The sequence below is a fragment of the Ptychodera flava genome (assembly GCF_041260155.1).
Source record: "Ptychodera flava strain L36383 chromosome 23 unlocalized genomic scaffold, AS_Pfla_20210202 Scaffold_24__1_contigs__length_23054250_pilon, whole genome shotgun sequence".
In the NCBI taxonomy this organism is placed as follows: Eukaryota; Metazoa; Hemichordata; class Enteropneusta; family Ptychoderidae; genus Ptychodera; species Ptychodera flava.
This window is the reverse complement of record NW_027248278.1, coordinates 16,228,981-16,255,465: the sequence shown is the minus strand read 5'-3', so window position 1 is coordinate 16,255,465 and position 26,485 is coordinate 16,228,981. Positions and strand designations below refer to the sequence as shown.

General features: G+C 37.2%; 1 protein-coding gene and 1 long non-coding RNA gene across 3 annotated transcripts in view; both read right to left on the bottom strand.

Moving 5' to 3' along the window:
- The window catches only part of LOC139124467 (angiotensin-converting enzyme-like), a 51,821-nt gene extending 27,237 nt beyond the window's left edge, over positions 1-24,584 (bottom strand). The window contains exon 1 of one of the 2 annotated variants that reach the window (XM_070690605.1): positions 24,490-24,584. Coding sequence is in view for 1 of the 2 variants with exons in the window: in XM_070690604.1 (XP_070546705.1) it covers positions 7,774-7,986 (213 nt within the window). In the remaining variant the exon portion in view is untranslated. Of the gene's footprint in view, positions 1-7,773; positions 8,448-24,489 lie in introns of those variants that run through there. The other variant, XM_070690604.1, reaches the window with a different exon arrangement.
- LOC139124946 (uncharacterized) overlaps positions 1-26,485 on the bottom strand; it is a 477,972-nt gene that overhangs the window by 79,817 nt on the left and 371,670 nt on the right. The gene's annotated exons all lie outside the window — the stretch shown is intronic.

Below are 26,485 nucleotides of genomic sequence, written 5' to 3'. Positions count from 1 at the left end.
TTTCCGATCGTAAAAGCACACTATCAAAATCAGCACGAATTCAAACGGAGACTTATTGCTCGCAATCGGGTACTTCACGGAAATAGTTGCTGTTGAACTCATCCGTCGTTTTAATAAGCCATTTATCCCAATTATTTATTTATTTATTTATTTATTTATTTATTTATTTATTTATTTATCTATTTATTTATTCATTTATCATCATTTATTTATTTATTTATTTTTCTGTTTATTCATTTGTTTATTTATTTATTATCTATTATTTGTTCATAAAATTATCTCTTTATTTACTTATTTATTCATTCATTTATTCATTCATTCATTCATTCATAAAACCACGAAGCGTTACGTACCCCCTGTTCCATATAAGGACCTTAAAGCAAGCAGGCACTTTTTATCAGACTTTAACTTTTAAACAACAAGAAAAGAAATCTACCATGTACGTCAAACTTTGCATTCGAAATGAGCAAGCGATTTCAGAGGCCATGTTCTCTATGACTTGTCTCTTATCAGAAGTATGATTGCTTTTGACCTAGCTCACCAATGCTTCGTGGGGTAATAGCGATCAGAAAATATCGGATGTACATAAATATTTGAGGTTTTGGAACAGAGTGGTGATTTGGTTGTAATAAAATTAGTTTTATAGAAAAATGATGGCCTGTGCTCCAATCTCGAAATGAGAGAAATAATTTAATGTGGTCATGAAAATTTAACTGCAATTATTCCGGTAATGAAATGGATTTGATGGGAGTGATTTGATTTTTGAAATGTGGCAAAGATACGCTAACCTCGTAAGATGAGTCACTTCAAAGGTGTTTACGAGTTCCAATAACGCTTTATGTACAGCGATATAACTTGCCTCGTCACGATGCAGCCTGATTGGTCGATGTAGCTGCGATCTCGAGAACGCCTTAGACTACGATTACAGACAAGCATTTTTGAGACGTGCCTGCGAAATAAAGATTATAAAAATATACAACTATACGATGGCTGAGGCCTACATTCGCTCTAGTGTAATTTGTTGCTGTCATATTTATATTTGCAACATTACATAAACATTGTCAATTTGTTCCTTGCTGAACACGTACAAGAAGCTGACAGAAAGGCATATTTCAAGATTAAACACTGTTCACAATTGTTTTACTGTATCAAGTATGGCTTTGAGTTACGCCAGAGTGCTCTCGTGTTTTATGTCAACTTATAGACCAGACATAGTGGATAGATTAATGGATAGTATTTAAGGTAGTATGCGCCTCGAAAGTGAAAGACTTAAACTTTTGCTCAAACTTTCCTCACAGAATATTTCTATCATTCTCTTTCAAAATCGAGAATAAAATTCTTGATCACCGGGCAAATTTTTGTACTAGAGAAACAAACTACCCAAGATTTACAGATATTTGAAATTCAAAATGGCTGCCATCCCAGTGTTAACTCTATGGAGAAAAATAAAATTTTCGTTTTCAAAAAAAAAAAGCCGGTGAAAAGTTTTCTTACACCAAAAGCTTCAAAATGAACCCCCACAAATGATATTACTACTTATCGCAAAGAAGATGAATATTTTCTAAGTTGCAATAGTTCACCGCAACATATCACATCTTTTGGAGCTTTCCTGTTTTCGAACTACATGTTCACACTAAAGCTCCTAAAGCCGTAACTGTTCATATATTTCCAGACTTTTCTCTCTGTTGGTAATATGCAGATTTTAGGTCAACTCCCAAAATCAACACAGTTTATCAAAATCATACAATCAACTTATCAACGCAGCATTTTGTGTATGTCATGACCGATGTTGTTATTTATATATTAAAGCCCCACTAGCTGTAACACTTGAAATTTGTTGACCTCAAAATATCTTCCTATTCTCTCCTGGTTTTCTCTTAATTCCATCCTTTGAAGAGATGTGGGCTTTTTACTGCATTAGGAAACCATTCCTTTGTGAAACATTTGACAAGTAAATTCAAATTTAAACAGTCATTTTGATTTGCCGCCATTTTCAAAAATTGGCAATATTACAAAGGAAACAGAACATACAATGTCACAGTTGAAAACATTCAGCCATATGCATTACATTGGACTACACTGTGCAGTTTTTTATGAAGATATCAGTGAAGAAATGCAAAGTATCCACGTTTTTTGCTTTCCGCATGGGGCTGTGATTTAATGTTTGGGCAAACATTTAATCTTTATCTCATTCAAAATTGAACATACCGTCCCAGCAGGTGGTTAATAATAAGTGCATACATACACACCTAAATTTGTATATTCTCACAAACTTATTTTAGTTTGCAAGTAAAATCATAAAAATAATGCTAAAAGATACAGCTGGTGGGCTTTAATTCTAGTCTAGGATAAATTTCAGTCATTGCCGATAACATCAACATTACACGCAAAATATTGTTTTGAAAAGTTGCTTAAGCTTGTTATTGTGAATGACTCAATTTATAGTCCGGACGTGAAATAATACATACACGATAACATGGCATTCTCTACCCAACGCGATGTGTTGAGAAGGGAAACGCTTTGTATTTAAACGCACTTGAAGGATGAATTTGAGACAACGCGCTCTTCAGAGAACATAAATATTTAGAATGTTACCAAACGTTCCATCTATGTCAGTTTAACGTAGCGGGGACATACCAGCATTGACTGTTGTGTTCAGATTTTATCATTAAAATATTCCGAGCTATTCTTAGAACTTCGTGCCTCTTGAAGTTGCCGTCAAGAGCTAAGAAAGAGATAGATGGCTCCTTGACTGTACATTCCAAGAATTACAAGGGTTTGAGAAGATATGCTCAGGTCGAGCATTGAAGCAAACCGTGCTGTCAAAACCATCAGTGACATCAAATGCTGGAGATTTCGACGAGATCTTGAAACATCGATGGCAGAGCAACATTGCTTAAAATTCAAAACTGTGATAAATAATTCAAAAATAGTGAAGGTAATTTGTAATTTAACTTAGTTAATTCGCAGGCTACTCGTTTAATAAATTTAGGGAAGGGTTTCATCGCCGACACATTTTTATTTGAAAATGCATTCAATTATCTAGAAAAAGTTCCGAAATTTGAAAACACATCGCTATAACTATCTTGCCACTCTGACCGCCTATGCCACTTGACATAGTTATTAACAGGGTGAGCTCTCTTCTACATACTTATACAATGCAATACTTGTGTCTTTGGAGGAGTGGATATATGAAAATGTTCAATACATCGTATGACTAATGGTCTTACAGTGGGATTTCCGGGGAAATGTGTGTTTGCTCCTTAAAAGCTGAAGAAAATGTTGCTTTTTGAAAAGTCAAGAATGCACTACCTTATGCCGATAACTCCTCCTCTAAATTCAATGGTCCATCCCTTAAGGTAAAACGCACCTCGGGAACAGATATTCGGACTCTCAAACTTTTACAATTCTCTTCTGATATACCACATGTGGGGGTTCATTTTAAAGCTCTCGGTGGAGGAAAACTTTTCACCTGCTTAGTTTTTCGAAATTCGAATATTTTTTATTTTTCTCCATAGAGTTAACACAGGGATGGCGGCCATTTTGAATTTCTAATATGGGTAAATCTTGGGTAATTTGTTTCTCTAGTACCAAAATTTGCACGGTGACCCCCTATTTTTATTCTTGATTTTGAAAGAGAATGATTGAAAGATTCATTAAGGAAAGTTAGAGCAAAAGTTTAAGTCTTTTCACTTTCGCGGTGCATACTACCTTAAAGCAATCAGAAGGGGGCACATATTGTTTTACTCATGATCTTTACCTCATTCCAAATTGTTAACCTTTCAAGCAATGTAATATCTCAGATATTCACAAAAATATCTGTCTTTTGATGTCATGTGTCAAGGAGGAACTTGTCTTTTCTAATGAGCAGCTACAATTAATTGCTTATGTTTCACTTTTTAGGTGAATTTTAAATGGGTATGTATTTCTGATGAACGATTGGTAAAATGCAAGCTTTAAGTTTCATTTTGGCAGCAAAGTGATCGTATTAGGCCAGCGTAATGTTTTGAAATTCGAGTTACGAAAAAAAGGTGTTAATTTGTCTTCTGCAAGTAAGGTCGAGTTTTCCAGAAAACGAATGGGACCTAGGTGAACCGTACAAGGAACATAGTTCAGTTAATGCCGCGCATTCTGGTATTGAAGTTTGGGCACTTTTATTGTGATCTGTTGACTATTTGAATGCTCTCGAACGTGAATTTGACAAAATGGTGTGTCTTTCAAAAATGGTGAAAGTTCCCGAACCCCTTCGAAAAGGTAACAACAAATTTAGGAACTTTCTTCTGTTCGTCATCACCATTTCGATATGCTATTTCTACACTGTGTATGATTCAGACGTAACAATCGCCAACCTGTGTTCCATTTATAGTGATATTGCGTAACATGAATCTTGTCTCATAGTTTATTGAGTTAAATGTGCTCATGTCTGCATGCCATTGATTGGCATCGGTTGTTTTTGATTTGCATTGATTCCGTTTTAAGTAAACCTCACAGAGTCCATTGCCGCGACATCGGCCGTTTCAAGATGCGAAATAACGATATAAATGCTTCGAATCGTTGAAATCCTCATGACTTGCTAAAGGTTGTGAAAAAGTGGACAAATATCGCTTCTTTGTCACATATCCGCCATACTATCACGACTTGGAAGCGCCGTTAACGTTGCCTGCTATTTCTTTTGACCTGAAGAACGCCGAATATCGAATTCCCGGATGGTTTTCGCGCCATAAATCATTATGGCGCGCTCACAAAAGCAGCGTCAATATTACTCCACATCGGTGTTTTAGGTCGCTATTTTTACGGAGGTTAATTGGGCCATAAAGCGTTCAATCATGAGCCATTCGATGTCTCTCTGTGTTGAATTGCTTGAACGTAACGAGGTCTCTGTGAAATCTGAAACTGCCCGGTGCCAGGGATGGAGTCAGCTACAGAAAAGCAAACACTGTTGATGTTACACTGTCCCCTGAGGCTGTAATCCGTTAACGCATTATTCAGCAAAATAACTTATAATTTGCGTCCTGCTACACTTCAATTAAACCAGAGAATGATTTTTCTGTCATACCTCTCGATGAAAGAGACATGTTTTCTTTGGTGTTTTTTTCTCCAACTCTGTCAAACTGTGTGTCTTGGAGATTTATTCAATTACGAACGACTTTTGATTTATCAGAAAGCATTTTATAAGTAGTTTCCGCGCTATGTAGCTATTGAATCTTTAGAGGTGTTTTGTCTGTCTGTCTGTCTGTCTGTCTGTCTGTCTGTCTGCCTGTCTGTCTGTCTGTCTGTCTGTCTGTCTGTCTGTCTGTCTGTATGTATGTATGTATGTATGTATGTATGTATGTATGTATGTATGTATGTATGTATGTATGTATGTATGTATGTATGTATGTATGTATGTATGTATGTATACCTTCAAGTACAAAGTAAAAAAAATCTATCAAGTGTCATGCACTTTGCAATCTTCAGAGAAATTTAGCTTTACTCTTTCTCTTATGTCTTATTTATAAGATTGGGATGTGCCATTATACTACGGCCTTAGGTGGTGTTGAACTTGACAAATGTTTTAGTGGCGACACTTTGCGACCAAGCCAGAGCGATTATTTAATAGCGTCCATGTACATATATATATATATATATATATATATATATATATATATATATATATATATATATATATATATATATATATATATATATATATATATATATATATATATATAAACACGAAATACTTCAACCACAAAGTAATTTTATCTGTTACGTAGTTTCACGCACCTAGCTATCTTCTTGATGCAAGAAACTTACTTGAGGCGCCTCGGGGACAGGTTTTCAAACTCTCAAGCTTTTACAATTATTTTCTAATCTACCACTCGTGGGGGCTCATTTTGAAGCCCCTGGTGTAAAAAATATCTTTTAACCGTCTTAGTTTTTCGAAAATTGAATTTTTTTTCTCCACAGAGTAAACACAGTGATGGCGCCCATTTTGAATTTCCAATATCGGTAAATCTTCGGTAAAATGCTTCCTGGTACCAAACTTTGCACGGTGACCCCTGATTTTTATTCTTGATTTTGACAGAGCATGATTGACAATACTTTGCGGAAACTTTGAGCAAAGGTTTAATGCTTTCACTTTCGAGGCGCGTACCGCCTTAACAGGTATAATTACTTGGTACATGAAGTAATTTATGTTAATTTTTCTAACGCTCGGCTTGCAGCATAGGGCACTTTATTTTCCGACAAGGACATCTGTACAGTTATATATATATATATATATATATATATATATATATATATATATATATATATATATATATATATATATATATATATATATATATATATATATATATATTCCTTATATGCAAGTTAAACTTTTACTTTGATATATATGTATATATACATATTGATCTTTCAGCAATCAGAAATAAGGCTCTTGACTCGCGGTTTACTGGACACACTGCAGACCATAAAAATGAAAACATTAGATAAACGTAAAGGACTAGCCCCAATATTGGCATAATACGCAGGAGTGGAAAAAGAAACGAGGACAATAAAGCTAAAGACAAATCCATTTTTCATTTTCATATTTATCCCGATTTTCCAGCTTTTTTTGTAAGAACCGGGTTAGTTTTGCATTTTATTTCGCTGTAGTGCAGGGTATCAATTTGTTTTTACGAGATGATGTTAGAGCTACATTAAAGCTGAAGTATTTAGGGTAACACCCAGTACAAGAATACACTACGATATTGGACATTCCTAAGGACAATTACCCCGAATAATTCAAATTTTGTGAGAAAAAATGCTCTCCAAGCAAATGGGTAAACTTGTGTATTTACATATTTGGACGTCAGAAAGCGAGGGCTTATTGTTTTGCTAGTTTCAACAATCACATACCAGGAGGCAAATTGCTCGCTATTAACAGTAATTGCAAGTACTTAGGTGATCTGTCACTGATTTACGCTTTGCTGTTACATTGAGCGCGCCTTCGGCTTATCGTGAAAGCGCTATCCACGTACCAAGGGATTGTATTTTGTATATCTTGCTGGCTCTTAAAGCCATGTAGCATTAAAGAAAGGGGCAAGAGATTAGCAAGTCAACGATGAGACACACGATGCCTTCTTAGTGGAGAAGACGCGAAGAAGTGTCGAATTTCCAACACTTGAAAAAGCGCCTTAATCGATACTGCAAACACGCTCTCTCTCTCTCTCTCTCTCTCTCTCTCTCTCTCTCTCTCTCTCTCTCTCTCTCTCTCTCTCTCTCTCTCTCTCTCTCTCTCTCTCTCTCTCTCTCCAATCAATGTTGTATTCAATATCTATACTTAAAAAATAAGCTTACTATCTACTTTTACATTTTTAAATCATTTATTTGTGTAGTTCGTTACCTATAAATTAGATCAAATACAATGTATATTGATTTTCAAAAGGTATGATCTTTTTTTCCTTTATAGTATTGTACTTGTCTGTGAAAGTTTGACTGTTAAGTTACTATCATTCACATCTAAGGGATCTTATACATATAGTGTATATATATATATATATATATATATATATATATATATATATATATATATATATATATATATATATATATATATATATATATATATAGGCCCTTGTTTATGTACAATACTTAAATTGAGTGTGGCGGAATAAATAAATACTAAAAACTAAATTGGACAGGTAAAACAAGCCCCACGACAAGATTTAAAACCTGGGACGTACCTTGGGGAGAATTTTTAACAAGTGGTTGGAATTGGAAATTATGCCAAACGTTTTTACTTACACATTTTTGCCTGTTGTAATCAGTCAGATTGGTTCTGTAATTCCAGATATCGACTACAGTGTCGTGGTACAACTCGGACGCTATCTCATTGTAGTTCGCCAGGAACTCTATCGCCCTCTGCTCGTCTTTGATCAAATCCGATGCGAAGACCATCTCCAGAGAGAGCGAGACGCAAAACAGGACTGCGAAAGTCATTCTTGCCATGATGATCATCGTTTGGTCCCGGAACCGTCCGCGAACTCCCCGTACAAAATGCCGTCTCGTGAGAGAATGTCAGAAAACTCGAGTCCAGGCACGAGCCGGCCGACTGACTTTTCGCAGTCTGTTTTAAAAAAAACCCAGCGCGTGGCAGTTACTCGGTATCTGGCGAAACTATTCTCCGACAAGATTTCCGCGGACTTTTCAGAGATTTGTGACATGCGATGGTATAGCCAGCTGCAGCATGTCACAAGTGGCGATAAAAACGCAGATACAGGGAGAGCGGACCACACGGTTCGCTAACGGCCTTGCGCCTACCCTGTAAGACTTTGGCTTCTCGGATGCCGGCAAATATAAGCAATCGTACAACCGCGTTTCCAGGACAACGCGATTGAAATGATGGACGCGCACAAGCAGTAAGTGTTCAGAAGGGTGACATCTCTACAGAGCAGCTGTTCAGACATACATATAGCAATGCTATTTAACGGCCACCCTCAGCAATAAATTACCCTCTCAAAAATGGAATAATCAGCGTATTTATTGGCAGCTGGGTCTTATCATTCACAAAACAGGAACACAAGTACTCTCGCTCTATTTACCTATTAGCGGCTCCAGGATGTGTAATAAAACCAGTGCCTTCATTTGTGAACCAAAAAAAATCCCTGCTTTTAAGCCCTAGTTCATTTTTGGCTAGTTCTCGTTTTTCGTTCTTTGACCGTGATGTTGCCGTCGATTTGTTTGGTGTCACCTTGCGATGCAGAGTAAATGCGAAAAAGAAGCGCTGTGATGTGCTCTGATGTGCTACACAATGCAACGGGAATGTTATCTAATACTCTATGGTGGATGGCTAGATGGCATGACGGACGGAGAGCGGGAGTCAATGATGGGTGCGTCAGCCAGTTGCAATCCATCTCTATCTACTGCCCTATCTGTCTATCTGCCTGATATAATATATATATATATATATATATATATATATATATATATATATATATATATATATATATATATCGAAGTATACAGATATTACAGTACTCGATGCTACAGAAGAGCTTTATAAATAATAACACAAAATTACTTCAAGTACAAAGTAATGATATTTGTTACTTATGATGCATGAAACTTAAGTAACAGATATCATTATTACTAAAAGTTTGTACTTTAAGTAATTTTGTGTTATTATATATATATATATATATATATATATATATATATATATATATATATATATATATATATATGTATGTATATATATAAGAGAGATATTTATTTATTGTCCTCGCTAGTCTGTCTGTCTGTCTGTCTGTCTGTCTGTCTGTCTGTCTGTCTGTCTCTCTCTCTCTCTCTCTCTCTCTCTCTCTCTCTCTCTCTCTCTCTCTCTCTCTCTCTCTCTCTCTCGTTATAAAGTTGTCTTTGACTACAGGACTTTAAAAAACACGATCCCTGGAAATCCAGGTGCACGAAATGAAAATCCAGGTGCCCATAAAGTCACTAAGAGTCAGAGTGACCTTGGTTGACAGGTCGGTCTCCAAGTCACAAACCATAAATCGCACTAATAATGTGAGTACATTTCTGCAAGCAAAGTGGCTTGTAATTTTTAGAGGTCGCGATTTTGCATCCAAAACTAGCATTAAAGCCCCAATAGCAACGAATATGTGATAAACCGATCTCAAAATATCCTCAGATTTCCAAGCGTTTTCTTTGAATAAGACTTATTCAGGACTGGAAAAGTGTATAACACTGTCATAAGTGTCGAAAGTGGCGTGTAAATTTAAATGTTTTAACATCATTTCAGATTTCCCGCCATTTTCAAAAACTAATCATGTGACCCAGAAAATAAAGATAGGGCAACAAAATGTTGGCCACCGTGTGTTGCTCATTCAAGTAAATGACATAATCTTCAAGTTGTTTCTTTTATGATCATGATGTGTGTGCAGGAAATACTGCATTTTTGTACTTTTCCATGGGGCGCCATTACATGAGTGAGGCACCCGTTTATTATTTAACCTGTTTAAACGCGTACGCATGGTCCAAATCAGCGAGCAGTGATAATTCTATACATGTCCTTCAGTTAGCACATTTACACGGATCAACTTTGGTTTGAAAATAAAATCATGTGGCTTTAAGTTTATGAAAAGGTTATAATGTATCGCGAACATATATTATACCTACATAAATTTCGGAAAAGGTTAATGTGGCATTTTTGGAATTTACAATGTCAGCAGAGAAATTTTCGATCTGTTTGACAGCTTTTTAAGGAGAAGATCGATGTCATGAAGGCATTGTGAAAATATCCCTGATGAAGTGTTGTATCTGGTCGTTTCAGCCACAGTGTACCCAGTGCATATTCCATGCTGACAGCGTGAAAGAAGCCTTTGACCGGAACACAACTGTCATCGTGACAAATGGTTTGCTTCCAGGGAGAAGTGGGACCATACCCACGCTCCTGGTGTGACACGAAGGGACCTGGTATTTGCTTGTTGTAAGATCTTGCGATCTTCAAAAATGAGGTCGCATTCGGAAGCTGACACCGAAATAACCGCAAAAATGCCTAGTAGCTGTTTTATTAATCAGTCTTGAAGGGAATTTTGGGGTTCAAACATTGAGAGGTAAACATAGATAACAGTCGGTGGAAAGGGCATGTATCGGTATTGCACGTGGAATGTGAGGATTCTGGCAAATTTGCTGGAGAGAAACTGGGACAAACATCTCTGGGGTAAATCATTCTTTATTGGACAATGAACTTCGCATGTTACAGCAACACTGCCTAGCATCGTGGGGGTTCTCCGAAGGTAGAAATTCTTGCATGAATCATACGCAAAAATAGGTAATATGCCTCATTTCAACGACGAATAGTGTGATCGTCATATGAGCAAAAATGTAGAGAATAAAGAAATCTGAAAGTTAGGTGAAACGCGCTACATATGACTTTATGGGTAAATATGTTTGCAGATGGAATGAAAACTTAGTCGAAATTTAAATAAAAATGCAAAATCGACTTAACCCCTCTAGCGCCACAGGATTCAGAATGTCAAAGAAACGTAGGTCATTATAAAACGAGTAGGCATCTACGCTTAAATATGCGTGCATTAGCTGTAACTTCTGATACATATAGTATTACTGTAGTATGCACTTGGAAATCGAACGACTTTGACTTTGGCTCAGACATTCCACACGGAAACTGTCACCCATTCCTTTTCCAAAAAAAGACAATAAATATCCGGAAAAAATTAAATTTTCGATTTTCATAAAACTCAGCCGACGAAAATTTTATTCATTTCAATTCAAGGGCTCTAAAATGAGCCCCACTGGTGGGTGATCAGAAATAAAAGAATTGCATAAATTTGAATGTCCGAAAATCTGTCCGCAAGGTACAATCTTCCTAACGTTCTCGTTGGAGAATTCGGTTCGTTGTTTAACTCTCAAAGTCACGTGGGAATGCTCTCTCTCTCTTTCGCTTATCAATATACGGTCTGCACGAGCGTAATGTCAGATTTTATCCCCGACAACAAGACTTTAGTTCGGCTAAGAATTCATTTATCAATAATAATTGTGTTTATATTACATAATACTTCGTATTTTCAAGGGTAGTGCTTAGTATCTCAACGTACTTTAGATAGAAAAAGTGTTTGATTTTTCGAACAAAAAATGTCATCCAAAACGTATTGCTATTTACATTTCAATACACGCCTCAAAGTTTCAAGTGTTAAGAGTTTACTAATGATTTTTTGATTTAGGAGAGTTTGACCTTGTTTGACCTGATTCATGTGAAAGTGTATCACTGAACTTTTAGCTGACAATTTATCGGTGAACCGGGTCGCTTGAAATAAACTGACTTTTTGGGGGAACTATTTCTTTAAGTCTCGGCGAAAAATACGGCGGCGTGCTAGAAATGAATTTAATGACATATTTGTAAACTTCTCTCATATTTAATGGTGTGGGGTGTATGATATTATATTGAATATTGTTACTATGTTTATACTTTCTTAATCTCATGAAGTGATAAGTAACATGCAGACATGGTTATGCTGAATTATTCGAATCCAGATAACGTTACGGCAACAAGACCCCTCCCTTTTCATGCATGAAGTGTCTGTAGTACACTGTGACGAAAAAAACGACATTGCAATTAAGGTAGTATGCGCCTCGAAAGTGAAAGACTTAAACTTTTACTCAAACTTTCCTCAAGGAATCTTTCAACTATCCTGTTTTAAAATTACGAATAAAAATTTGGAGTCACCGTGTAAATTTAGGTTATGACTGTACTATTAGAGAAGCAATTACCCAATTTTTATCGATATCTGAAATTCAAAATGGCGGCCACACCCGTGTTAACTCTATGGAGAAAAATAAAATTTTCGATTTTCGAAAAATTAAGCCGATACAAAGTTTTCTTACACCAAGAGCTTTAAAATGAACCCACACAAGTGGTAGATCAGAAAAGATTTGTAAAAGTTATACATTTGATATTACATGGATGACGTCATTTTACTTACTGCGCATCCTTTCTGCGCTTAACAAATTGTCGTTCGCTTTAGTTGTACTTACAGTCGAACTATGGATGCTAAATAGAGTCCGAATATCTGTCCCCGAGGCGCATTCTACCAAATCGCTTACTGATTACCAATTGAATTCATTATGGCTCGCTATATAGTTGGGTTATTTGCTGATTAAGCACATTGGCTGTAAAATTGGTTCACGTAAGCTGTGGCGTCACAAAGAATGATCACAATTGGAAATATTCATCTTGACGTTATCCACAAACACACACTGCATTAAACTTGATCGTTTTCACAGATGTAAGAAATTTCCCCGCGGGTCGTTGTACTTTTAAGCAAAGTCGGTCTTGCCGGTCAAAGTTCAAACACAAGCAAGTTCAACGTTACACGTTGCATGGAATTGATCATCCTCATCATAAACCCTTTTAAGTGATTAAACTATCCGATAAAATTCCAAGATACGGACGTTGCGGCCAATGTTTTAAGACTTGGATTGAGGCCGCCCTCTTAAAGATCTGTATACGACATCGGAACTAGAGCACCGCAATCATTCCATGCAGCTGTTTAATGCGAAAATTCTCAAACATTATCACAAATGGAGAGTGTCTCCAAATGTTTGACTTCAAACTGAATATTGTTCCTCTGGGAGTAAAGTACGTTTAGCAACATCGGTATCGTAAACACGGCAACACGGTTGAGCATTTACGCGGTTAACAAGAACGCGCGTTTTACGAGCAGCTGAAGGTAGCCATTTTGCCGCCTAATCGTCGATTTTATCTCGTTGTTTTATTGCTCAGCATATATACCTGTGCAAGTAAAATATTTTGATTGCATTTTGCGATCAAGATATTATATAGGGCAAAGAGTTTTAGCTGGTTAAAAGGCCGGGAGACCGATCAAATCTTACCGACATTGCTTGTGGTATGTTATCGGTTTGGATTTTTGTCAGTTAGTCTGAACGTCGATTATTTTTCAGCATCACGCTGTTGGTGTTGCTGCATGATTTTGTTTTTGAAAAGACGGAGTAGTGTAGCTTAAAGATCCATTAGTTGTAACTTTGGTTATTTTTTTTATTTTGTTTGTTTCTGAGTATCATCTGCAGTTTCTGGTGTGAATCCCTGAACCATGGAGTAACTCCTGATATTTAGCTCATAAATATACCCTATATGCGTATAATCTGCATTGTTATTTGTTTAAATTTTATATTCAGGTCCGGACTAGAATACAATTATCAACAATAACAATGGTCATTTCACATACACAGGCTGTGTTGGCAAGCAAGACACCGGGCATTGGTCATGATGATCGGATTATAGTAAAATTCTGTACTTGATACATTGAAACACAGTAGTGAAAAATTAGTCAAAAGAGAGTTCTCAGACAGAAATGATAATGGGCCTTTTTTCGACATATATCATGTCTTGATTTACAAACACAAGTACCTCCTCAGTATTCTTGTCGGCACTCGGGGTATTGAGGCACGGTATCATTGCATGTGCACTTGACCGCAGTCCTGTTTAAAAATTTTCAGGTGTTCGGAAACGAATGCAAGTCTTGCAGAGTGTTGAAATGATACGCGCATGTTGTTTCTCTTCATATACCCATTAAGGTAGAACGCGCCTCGGGGACAGATATTCGGACCCTCAAACATTTATAATTCTTTTCCAATATACCACTTGTGGGGGTTCATTAAAAGCTCTTGGTGTTAGAAAACTTTTAACTGGCTTAGTTTCGAAATTCGAAACTTCTATTTATCTCCATAGAGCTAACACAGGGATGGCGGTCATTTTGAATTTCAAATATCGGTAAATCTTGGGTTATTTGTTTCTCTATTGCCAAAATTTGTGCGGTGACCCCGATTTTTATTCATGATTTTCAAAGAGAATGGTTGAAAGATTCATCAAGGAAAGTTTGAGCAAAAGTTTAAGTCTTTCAACTTTCGAGGCGCAAACTACCTTAACTGCAAGCACTGACTGGAGTTCCAAGCGCGCCCCTACCAACAGAAAAACTTGGCGCTGATTCCTGTCTGCTCTCACGAAACCATAAAACGCCGGGCAGCACTGATTTGTTGCACTGATTTGAAACTTCTTTGTTTGTCATGTCAAGATTATTGTCAAATGTGGTAAAAATCGTACGTCACCATTATTGTGATTACACTCGTGGGGCACTGCAGCCATTCCTCTCGTTGACGTCGGGGAACAATGAAGAAATAAAACGTTAGAGTGCCATAAAACGAGACAGATAACATTCATTCATTCCAACCCATATTTTTATGAGTCATCAAAAAGTGTAGATCTACGAAACAATATAAGATTTTGAGAATCGAACACCTTTTCTGTAAATGCAGTGAGCCTTTAAGGTAGTATGCGCCTCGAAAGTGAAAGACTTAAACTTTTGCTCAAAGGTATATTTCAAACATTCTCTTTCAAAATCAAGAGTAAAAATCGGGGGTCATCGTGCAAATTTTTGTTGTAGAGATACAAATTACCCAAGATTTACAGATCTTTGAAATTCAAAATGGCAGCCATCCCCGTGTTAACTCTATGGAGAAAAAATAAAATATTTTGAATTTCGAAAAACTAAGCCGGCGAAAAGCTTTCTTGGTAGATCAGAAAAGAATTGTAAAAGTTTGAGGGTCCGAATATCTACCCCGAGGCGCATTCTAGCTTATGTGGCGATAGCAAGTACAGTTTGTTAATATTTTTTGTCATAGCTAGTGAAATGTAACTAATTTGGTCAGGAAAAATGAGCGAGATGTCAGGGTAACAATGGAGGATGACGATGTCAAAGGGAAAACAGCGCTAACCTAAAATATTTCCATTATCTATATTCAAGAAAAGCATTGCACGTCCTCCTTCACACTGCCATATTTTGCAATGCAAAGTATTATCCTGGCAAACGCAGCACCGTCTGTAGATGTGCAAGACTATGCAAGACTTAATATGCACCTCGAACGTGAAAGACTTAAACTTTGCTCAAACTTTCCCTCAACTTCCCTCTTACCAAAGCAAGAATAAAAACCAGGGGTCACCGTGCAGACTTTGGTACTAGAGAGACAAATAACTTGCGATTTCTCGATATTTGAAATCCAAAATGGCCGCCAACCCTGTGTTAACTCTATGGGAAAAAATACAATTTTCGATTTTCGAAAAACTAAGACCATGAAAACTTTTCTTTCGCCGAGAGCTTTAAAATGACCCCCCACAAGTGCAGGGCTCGAAATTAACTTTTTTCCCTGGTAGTCCGATTGGGCTACCATTTTCTGAAGTTAGTAGCCCAGCGACAAGGTCTGGTATAGCCCCTGCATGAATAAAGAGGTTTCTTTTTGTAAAAGATATTTTTATTTATATCTAGACAATGAATGATTTGTTTTGCATGATTCTATCCAAGAAGTGAATTTTCTAGTCATTTGACATCAATACCTGCAGATCATAGCCTTAGGAGAACGGTATACCATGTACAGTGGACAACGGTGACGCCTCAAAGTTTCACGAATTATTCACACATACGCAGAGCTTATATGCAAATTTTGATGTTGGCAATGACAACGACTTTTCTTGAACTTTTAAGTAACTTTAAGTAAAGCAGTAGACTTGGTTCAAGTCTGTGATTTTTGGATGTTTTAGTGGAGTGGATGCGAAGATTAGTGTTTTATTTTCATGTGAAACACATGAGTTGAGTGGACGCGATGAGTGGGGTGAACGCTATACAGGAGAGTTTCACCCGGAATCACAGACTTGGCTTTCTTGCTAGGTCTGCGTTGCTATAAATTATTCATGAGATGACGTTTTATTTACTTATATATTATTCATAAGATGACATCTCTGTACTGGGTGAATCCGGCAGAAACTAATTCACTACTGCGCAGTCTCAAGTTAACGCGTTCAATCGCTGGGAAAACCTGGCCAGGCCTGCCAAATTCGGAATAGGTTTGTACGAAATTGGAGAGACACAAGAGAAACTATTATAAATGAGTTTCTTTTTTAAAAATTCACCGACTTGAACCAAGTCTAGTAGAGCAGTCTCTGTACTGTGAAACTTTCTGTGTTTAGATTACAAAGTTTCCAGTAGCAACTTGGAAGTGAGGAGTGACAGTGTTTGCCATTATTTTATGAAAAATGACAAATCTCATACGATAGCATTTTAGGCTATTGCTTACTTGAATAACGTAATAAAGGTACTTTTCCAGACTGTAGGGAGCGATTAACGGTTTGTGTACAGAATTAAATTATTCAAGCATTTCTTCAGCAAGGCTGTGGGAAGGGGATCAAGACAGCTTGTTTGACTGTATGATGAGAGATAGTTCTTCGGCTCTGGTCGTATGGAAAGACAAGAAACTGAATTTACCAACGATATGAAAATTTAAGAACTAAGAATCTAGTCTATACAAGGATTTATATTTATCTTTCTTGCACACTACAAAGATGGAGGTACAAGCGAGATTACTGTATTTTCTGGTTGGCAGTTTCACTTTTTGTCGTTGTTATGCTCATTTTAACACTTCCTTTGTTGTGTTTCGCACCTCCTGCGACGTTTTGTTCTCCTGTCTACATACCTTTTTACAGTGAATAATTTTCTGGGTACGTTTGTTTTGGCCACAGTCCTGTGATTCAGTTTTTGCACGGAGCACGGTTACCGTACCCAAACGTGCATGGGGATACAAGCAAGATGGTCTTTGCTTAGATTTCTAGTTTTCGAAAACTGATACTATATACCACTGATCGAATTTAGGAATACAACCTATTGCTGTAATGTTTACCATTGAAGATCAAAACGGCGGCTACTGTCTTGCAGTACCGACACTGATAGTTGCAAAGGCGCCTGATATATTCATGAAAGCAATAATACATTACATTTTGTGCAACAACTTCTCTAGGGCTCAATGTGTTCAACTTGAATTGTGACAAATCAAAGACTTTTCCATCATCATACCGTATGGTTGGAATAGTGGAATCAAATGTAAGCATTAATTTGTCAAAATTGGTTAAATTGTGAATGATCAAGGGTGGAGGTGGGCTGAACCATCGTGGCGCAGTGGTAGAGTCCAAGCCTTTGGAACCATAGTCACTAGAAGTCAGGCCGAATGAATTAGAGTTCAATACCCGCACAGGCCCACCTTGATGCAGAGACACTTGGCGCACCTCTACTTGTACAAGCTACCAAAGACAGAGCAAGGCGAAAACCAGGCCCGAATACGGCCCCGAGTCTGCAAAGCAGCCTGTGTCACTATTCTTTATTAAAATGGAGACAGTGGTTTCCATGGTTGGTATAGTGTATTTTTTTTCTTTAAAAATATAACTTTAATAAAAACTTTTGCTTTTATTCTTTGGAGGTAGAAAGTTATAATATATACTTTGTTCTGCTTTCATGACCCATTATCATTATAACATTGAAAATGTGATGGAAAAAATGTGTGCAAAAGTTGGAACAACCAGGAAAACTCTTTCCATGTAGGATATCCCTATCTAGGCTAGCTATTAATTAACCAAGAAAGTACTGTTACTGTATTACTGACATCAAAGACATATTTTCAAAAACGCAACATTTGAAAATATGACCAAAAAATATACCAACATCACTAGTACTGTTGTGTAAATCAAAGTCTTCAAATGTAACAAATAAGTCTACTTCTATGACTTCAACAGGACTGTCTGTACATTAATTGCCGTGCCTGTTAACTGAACTAAAAGCGATATATGTGGAGAGTGAAAACACTTCATTATACAAGATATTAGGGCCACAGTTCAACTTGGGAAAAAGTCTCTGCGATAGTGTAGTCCAGGCATGCAGTGAAACAGAAAGTGTGACACGGTGATATATTCAATTACATCATATGCCATCATCAGTTCGTATAGAACTTGAAGATGAATTCCAACCTATGATTAGGTTGGCCCTGTTACCATGTCCTAATATCTATCCAACAGTAGTAAAAAAATGAATGAAGATAGAAACATCAAAGTAAGACTAAATTAAGCTTCATTAAACCAAGGTAAGTTTACTTCAAGTTGAGATCGATGCGGTCGTTGAAAGAAATGCTTGAGTCAAGGACGATGTTAAAATCCCTTATAATTTTCGTTGCCATTTCTGTTAATTGCCCTCTCTGATCCCTTCATTAATTTGTCCTACTGATCACCGATGCGGGGGCATATAGCCTTGACCAAATAACTCGTTAGCAGCTCTTATGATATGCTAACGAGATATTTGGTCAGGGCGATAAGCCCCCGCGTTAATGAAGGGGAACAGGAAGGATATAAACTGTTTTCTGTGAAATACTATGACGAGTTAGCGATGGTAAAGTAATAGGTACAAATGTGACACAGGTAAGGCTTATATAATGAAAAAAGTCAAATACACGACATTTATTGATCATATTCATGACTTCTAGACGAATAATGCCTGCAGTACCCTGTGGTCTATGTGAGTGTTTTGCTTACGCCGCTGGCGTACGTAAGGGAATCATACACAAGTAAACTTAGTGAACAGTTTGACTTTTGACCATATGTTGATCATTTATGTAAGGGTATGGAGGTCGTAAACTGTACTAGCCCCATGGGTAGCTCAAACTCATTACATATCTTACACCGCAAACTTGATAGACTTGGGATTGGTCCCATTGCATTTCTTAGTGTAACCTTTCTGAAAGAACATAGTGCAACTAAATATTCTTGTTAAAAGTGTTTGCACTGTGACCAAAAGGTGATAAGCAATACTTAATGACTTCGCCTTCATCGGTCAGTCTGCACAATTCAGCGTCCGACGGCGTGAATGACGCCTCCAACGACGTGTAAAAGTTGACGTCATTTGTCAGCCGTCGCAAGTGACGCTCTGATAGGGATGCAGTAACGATATCCATGAGACGTATAGTGCATTTACACTACAACAACATGTATAAAATAAAAGTAACATTAACGATCGTAATACGTTGTTTCAAAATATTATTTTTACAAAATACTATTCACTGCGATATTTTTTCCATGGATGAACCTACTATACCAGTAGGTTCATACTTTAGATGAAAACTTGCATACCTGACATCAGAACAGTAACTGAACACTTTTGATTTTGATCAGGGTATGTCAAAAAAACGTAAGTCAACTTCTCATTTGCAATCAATTTCAAAACTGTATGATGATATTGTTGAAGCTTTGAAGGATGCTGGTTTGCAAAGCATTCCTTCTAATATCCAGTGTAATAATGGAGCTAAATCAATTCCAGGTTGGAATCAACATGTTAAAGATTATCATGCCATTGCTCGTGACGCTAACCTGTTGTGGCGGGACTCTGGCAGTCCCACACAAGGTCCGATTTTTAATCTCATGAGGACATCACGTGCTAAGTTTAAGTATGTTTTTAAGATCTATAAATATAGTGAGTCTCAAATGAGAGCTAAACGCCTTAGCGGACAAACTCTGTAACAAAAATGACAAGCAGTTTTGGAAGCGTGTTAAAAGTAAAACGAAGTCACCTTTATCATCAACCATTGATGGCTGTAATGAGAAACATGACATTGCAAATTTGTGACGTGACCATTTTGCAAGTCTGCTTTCCTCTGTCACCAACAACAGTAATGAGTGTTTTGTGATAGATATTATTTCGATTCTTTCATTCGATGAGGATATGATTGTCACTCCAACTGCCATTAGAAATTCCATTGCAAAATTAGCCATTGGTAAATCTGCTGGTCGACGGTCCAGATGGCATTACAGCTGAGCATCTAAAGTTCGCCCATTCACGCCTGCATGTTCTTCTCTCAGTGATGTTTACTGCATATTCATGGTTACTTGCCATCTCGCATGATGGACACCACCTTGGTTCCACTTGTAAAGAATAAAAATGGTGATGTTACTAATTCTGGGAATTATCGCCCCATTGCTATTGCCACTGCCATTTCTAAGATGTATGAAATTACTCATTCTTGATAAGTGTGATAGTCTACTGTACACAAGTGATCATCAATTTGGTTTTAAAGAAAGTCACTCAACTGATATGTGTGTTTTTATTAAAAGAAATAATTGATTTTTATAAGCGTCATAATACCCCTGTTTTCCTTTGTTTTCTTGATGAGACAAAAGCCTTCGATAAAGTGAATCACTGGACACTATTTCGCAAATTGATTGATAGAGGTTTGGATTATCGATTTGCGCGTAATGAGATCTGCATAATGATCGGCGCTCCCATTCTGCACTGTCTATCTTTCTACACTATAGGAAAAAATTGCCTGACTGGAGCGAGAAAGGGACGCTTTCTCGCAATTGGCGAGAATCTCTTGTCATTCTCACTGCAGTGAGAAATGCACTCCTTGGTGAGAATGGAAATTCTCACCAAGCACTGTGAGAACCGATGAGAATCAACCAGACTCGTTGTTCAGTGGTAAGTCAGGGCTCGAAATTAACTTTTTTGCCTGGTAGTCCATCGGGCTACAATTTTCTGAAGTTGGTAGCCCAGTGAAAAGGTCTGGTAGCCCCTGCATGAATGAAGAGGTTTTTTGTAAAGGGTATTTTTATTTATATCTAGACAATGAAAAATTTATTTTGCATGATTCTATCCCGGAAGTGAATTTTCTAGTCATTTGACATCAATACCTGCAGATCATAGCCTTAGGAGAACGGTATAGCATGTGTAGTGGATAACGGTGACGCCTCAAAGTTTGACGACCTATTCACACATACGCAGACTCAGCTTATATGCAAAGTTTGATGTTCGCCATGACAACGACTTTTCACTCAGCACTTGTAAACATAACATGGCTAAAAATAGATTGGCTATGAATTTCAGGATGACAACTCGGTACAGTCATGTTCCAAATACTTTCGTGGCTATTTTGGCAATTTTGTATATATTTCTCCACCATAGTACACTATCATGGGATGATCTCGTACACTTCGGAAAGCGTAATTTGTGGATGGCCCGACAGCTTTTTCTTTGCAGTTTGAATAATTTTGTGTTTAATTGTGATTGTTGCATTGTGATTAAATAACTATGAAAATGAATTTTCATTGGCCATCATTTCCCGAGCCTGTCATCCTGGTACATCAGTTCAGATAATGATATTTTATTGAAAGTTTGTCGCAAAAAACTCGACTGCACTGTCGCCTCTTAATTTGCATAATAAAGTCATAGTATGGCCTTTTTATGTCTAGCTGGGTTGACTGTATGAGCGTCGGTCATCTCACAGCGATCAACATGTCGTCCACTAAGTAATTTCATGTCCCGGGCTTTGGTAGTCCGTGTGGGCTACCATTTCATGGGTTTTGGTAGCCCCAGGGAAAAGTTGGTAGTCTGTGGACGCGGGACTACCGCTAATTTCGAGCCCTGAAGTGGTAGGTCAGAAGAAAATTGATAAAATTTGAAAGCCCAAATTTCTGTCCCCGAGGTGCGTCCTACCCTAAATTGTCAACAACAGCTGAGAGATTCAGCCGTATGGGGGCGCTAGCGAAGGAGGTCGCAGAGCGCCTTAGCCTGCGCACGGTTGAATCTTTGAGTCTAATATGCACGCTGTATTGGCAAGTCGAACGAGTTAAACATCAGGCATTCCGACACGGTTTTGATGATAGAAAAAGGAAATTATTTTACAGACAAAACATAATTTGGTAAAAAAGTATCAAAGAACAAACTATACAATACATAGAGCATCGATAAGGTGGTTTTCACTATAATTCAATGACGAAATAAAATCAAGTCAGCTTGAGAACGAGAATCCCTGCATTAAAGGAACCAGACCTGTCGAATTGGTCAAACCAGGAATTCAAATGGACCATGGTACAAACAAAAGCACGTGCACGTGCACAAACGTGCATAGAAATACGTGTATTTCCATACGTGTTTGAACATATGGGTTTGTTTGTACAGAGTCACCATTGCATTGCACTATTCGCAGTATACACAACACCTGGAATCTCGGATCTGTAAGTGAAGAATTTCAAACTCTAGATCTGATGGGAAGATGCTTACCTTCAAAAGGTGAAAACGATAGATCAAGTTTGGATCTACCGGCATAAGTGATTAGGCGATCTATTTTGTTATAAGCTTATAGAGCCAATGATAGACAAACAAAAAAATGGCTTATCATGAAGTTACTAAGGGAAATAACAAATTAATATAAAAGAATAAATAAACAATTATCGCTTTTGTCTTGTGCTTTGGGACACAAGACACATGATATTAAAGTGCTTTGTGGGTAAAAAGTCGACTTCCCACCACAGGAAGAGTTTGAGATAGTGATCTCATAATTTTTTTAACACGAATATAATCGTTGTCATGGCAAAAACTTTTGTTTGTTCGTGAAACTAGCTAAACTCATTCATATTTATTTCATCTTTTTTTTGGCATTTCTGGCATTAAGTTGCTGTATAACTTTAAGCTTACTTTTGCTGTTGTAATCTTATGAGTTTTACCTGCAGGAATCTTGCATACTGAAAACGATTGTCTGCGAATTTTATGGCTAATAAGGTGGCAAAACCATATTTAAGAGACCGACAATTCTCGAGGCAGGAGGCACTCTCACAGATTAAGGTCCGACCGTTAAATTAGTCTTGGAAATTAGAAACCTTGAAAAAATAAATATCTATGTGGTGTTTTATTTAAGCTAGAACGCGCCTCGTAGAGAGATATTTGGACTCTCAAATTTCTACAATTCTTTTGTGATCTACCACTTTTGGGGACTCTTTTTAAAGCTCTTGGAGAAAGAAAAAACTTCACATGGAAAGTTTGGGCAAAAGTTTAATTCTTTTACTTTCGCGGTGCATACTGCCTACTAGCTGTGGAAATGCCGCTATCTGTTGCGGGGTAGCGCGCGTGCGTCAATGCCGGTCATCGAAGGGTCATATCCGTGGCGGGGTTGACCTTTCGATGACCGCATGGATGCACGCGCGCTACCGGTATCCCGCCACAGATAGCTGCGTTTCCACAGCTATATACTACCTTAATTAAATGAACGGTGATCGGAAGTGTTTGTCTTTGGAAGTAATGTCCACAGCCGGTACAGGAGAAAGTTATCATCCTCGATTCATAAGTCGGTTGATCCTCAAAAACTCGATAAAAAAAACGAATTCATGTGTGTGTGTTTGTCTGTGCGTGTGCGCGACGAAGATCGACATTTCTCATCTCAATTAGCTCAATGCGCCGTTCTTTGTGTGTAGATCAGGGTAAACATGAATTCATGTTGACCTGAATTCGGTTTCAGTCATGCTATCAATTCACGCAAATCTGAACATGTTCGGCATCGTTTGGTTGGTATTTAGGACATTACATCTGACTAATAATCACAGAGAAAGGTGTGTTTGAAAAGATAACTCTGCTATACAAAACCCGGGAAAAATAATTAAAGGGACAAAAGTCGGCCATTTTTCATGAATTTTGTTTGATGCAAAATACTACTTATATTGTTTGACATGTTGAAAGATACTGAATGAATGGGTGACCATGCATATATTCGACCCCGGTTTTAGACAAATTTAATGAAACCGGGGTCGGATATATGCATGGTCAACGATTCATTCAGTATCTTTCAACATGTCAAACAATATAAGTAGTATCTCACACCAAACAAAATTCATGAACAATTGCCGACTTTGTCCCTTTAAGTCGTGGGAAAACAGCTGAAAACGGAACATAAATCAAGATGCAGACTTGCATCAAAGGTAGCAAAAAGTTGTAGAAAAAAGGTGTTCAGAAAACTAGCGAATTTTTGACCGTGGGAAGGTTTTTTTCAGTATCAGCGGGCTGGAAATTGTATTTCTAAACGAACCTCTTGGGAAATTGGCGGGGAATAAAACTAGTTTTTTCGTAGGGGCTGTTGATGTGGAAGGCAATCATATGACAGGGGTTAGTGGGGAGAAGATAGTGCAGTAGAGGGCCAGAGGCTAGGAGAGGTGTTCTGGTGGGGAGACAGTAACAATAAATCGTGTAAAAATGAGCGGGGGAGGGCAGTTCCACGAAACTGTCACGTTTTTCTGTGAACAGTGATTTATGTTAAAGATACCTTTAGGAGCATGCTTTCATGTTAAAACATTCAACTTACAATTTCTTGACATCGAGTGGTTGACGCCGTCTGATAAGCTCAGCAGTTGCGAGTAGCGGGGGCAGGGGCTGTTTGTACGTGCGAGCCAGCTAAAGATAGACCATGTGATCTCAAAGTTTGATGACATTAGCCAGGGCATTGCTCGGCAGATTAACTCACCTTTTGACCTTGAAGGTTTTATGATTGAAGTATATCTTTAATTGCAAGAGTATTGTTGCTGCACGTCTCTTTTAAACCAACAGAACTTATATAACTGTACAAGGTTTGTGATACAACGGAGATACAGTTGAAACCAGAGGGGTGGTGATTTAGTATGGCCTAAGCACACGGCTGACTTAGCGTGTGTATGACTGGTATGATCATGGATGTACAAAAATAGACTTTTGTACATCCATGACATGATCTGCGACCAAAGGTCGGGAATTGAATCGGTTGTTTAAACTTGGAGGACTCTGCTTCAGCCCGAATAGCGGAGGGACTGCATCCTTTGTATCAACAGCTTAGTTTTCACAGGTTATGTAAACACTTGTTTTGCATCGTGCTCGGAGCGTAAGCTTACGCGGTAATTATTGACTGTTCACTTTCACCCGATGATCTACGCAAGGCGGTAGAACGACATACATGATCTGCGCGCGAGTCTACCAAAGTAGATTGCTTTGATTGCGCGACCACCCCACCTTAACTGTGACAGTTTATTCATATATATATATATATATATATATTATATATATATATATATATATATATATATATATATATATATATATATATGAAGTTTATATCACGCTATTATTAGACAACCAACCTGTTTTTAATGTTTACTTTGTTGATGTCAGCAGATAATTTAAAAACTCTAAGACTTCGTAGATATATATTTTTGCAATGAAGCGTACAAACGACTATATGAGTAATGTAAATTTCACATAATCTTGTCGTCTGTTTTGTAACTAGTTCTCATGAATTTGTGTTATTGAAAGTTACTTTTTCCCAGCGACCCATGTACGATATTACTTATGTCTTTGTGCATTTTAGCCGGATGCCATAAGCACTGAAATAAACTTGAATATGACTATATATATATATATATAATATATATATATATATATAAATAAACAGATTACTTCAAGTACAAAGTAATGAAATCTATTACTTAAGTTTCATGCATCTTGCAATCCTCAGATAGAGTGAAAGGATTACTAGCTCGACACTCTTACATATATGATCGGGACGAACCATTCTATTTGTAGGTAGTGTTAAAATTCGATAAATAATATTTGTTTTGGTGGCGACATTTTGAAACCAACTCAGAGCGTTGTTTAACAGTGTAGATTTGTCAGCATTGATAATATCAGAAAAGCTGCATATTATCAATGCTGACAAATCTACACTGTTAAACAAACGCTCTGAGTTGGTTTCAAAATGTCGCCACCAAAACAAATATTATTTATCGAATTTTAACACTACCTACAAATAGAATGGTTCGTCCCGATCATATATGTAAGAGTGTCGAGCTAGTAATCCTTTCACTCTATCTGAGATTGCAAGATGCATGAAACTTAAGTAATAGATTTCATTACTTTGTACTTGAAGTAATCTGTTTATTTATTTATAACGCTCTGCTTTTTGCATTGAGCACTGTAATTTCCCTCGAGGACATCTGTATACTTCAGTATATATATATATATATATATATATAAATATATATATATATATATATATATTATATATATAATTGTTACTCCTCTACACATGTGCATATATATATATATATATATATATATATATATATATATATATATATATATATATATATATTATATATCCATAGATGCCCAGGCACATGTTTAGAGGAGTAACAACTACAATTAATTGTTACATAATTACTCTTTTGTCATGCAAGGAGTTCTGAACTTGACAGTGACAGTTCTAGATCAGTGACTGTAGTGGACCCAATGAAGAAGGGCTTAGTCCCTTCGAAATATCTGGGATATACAAG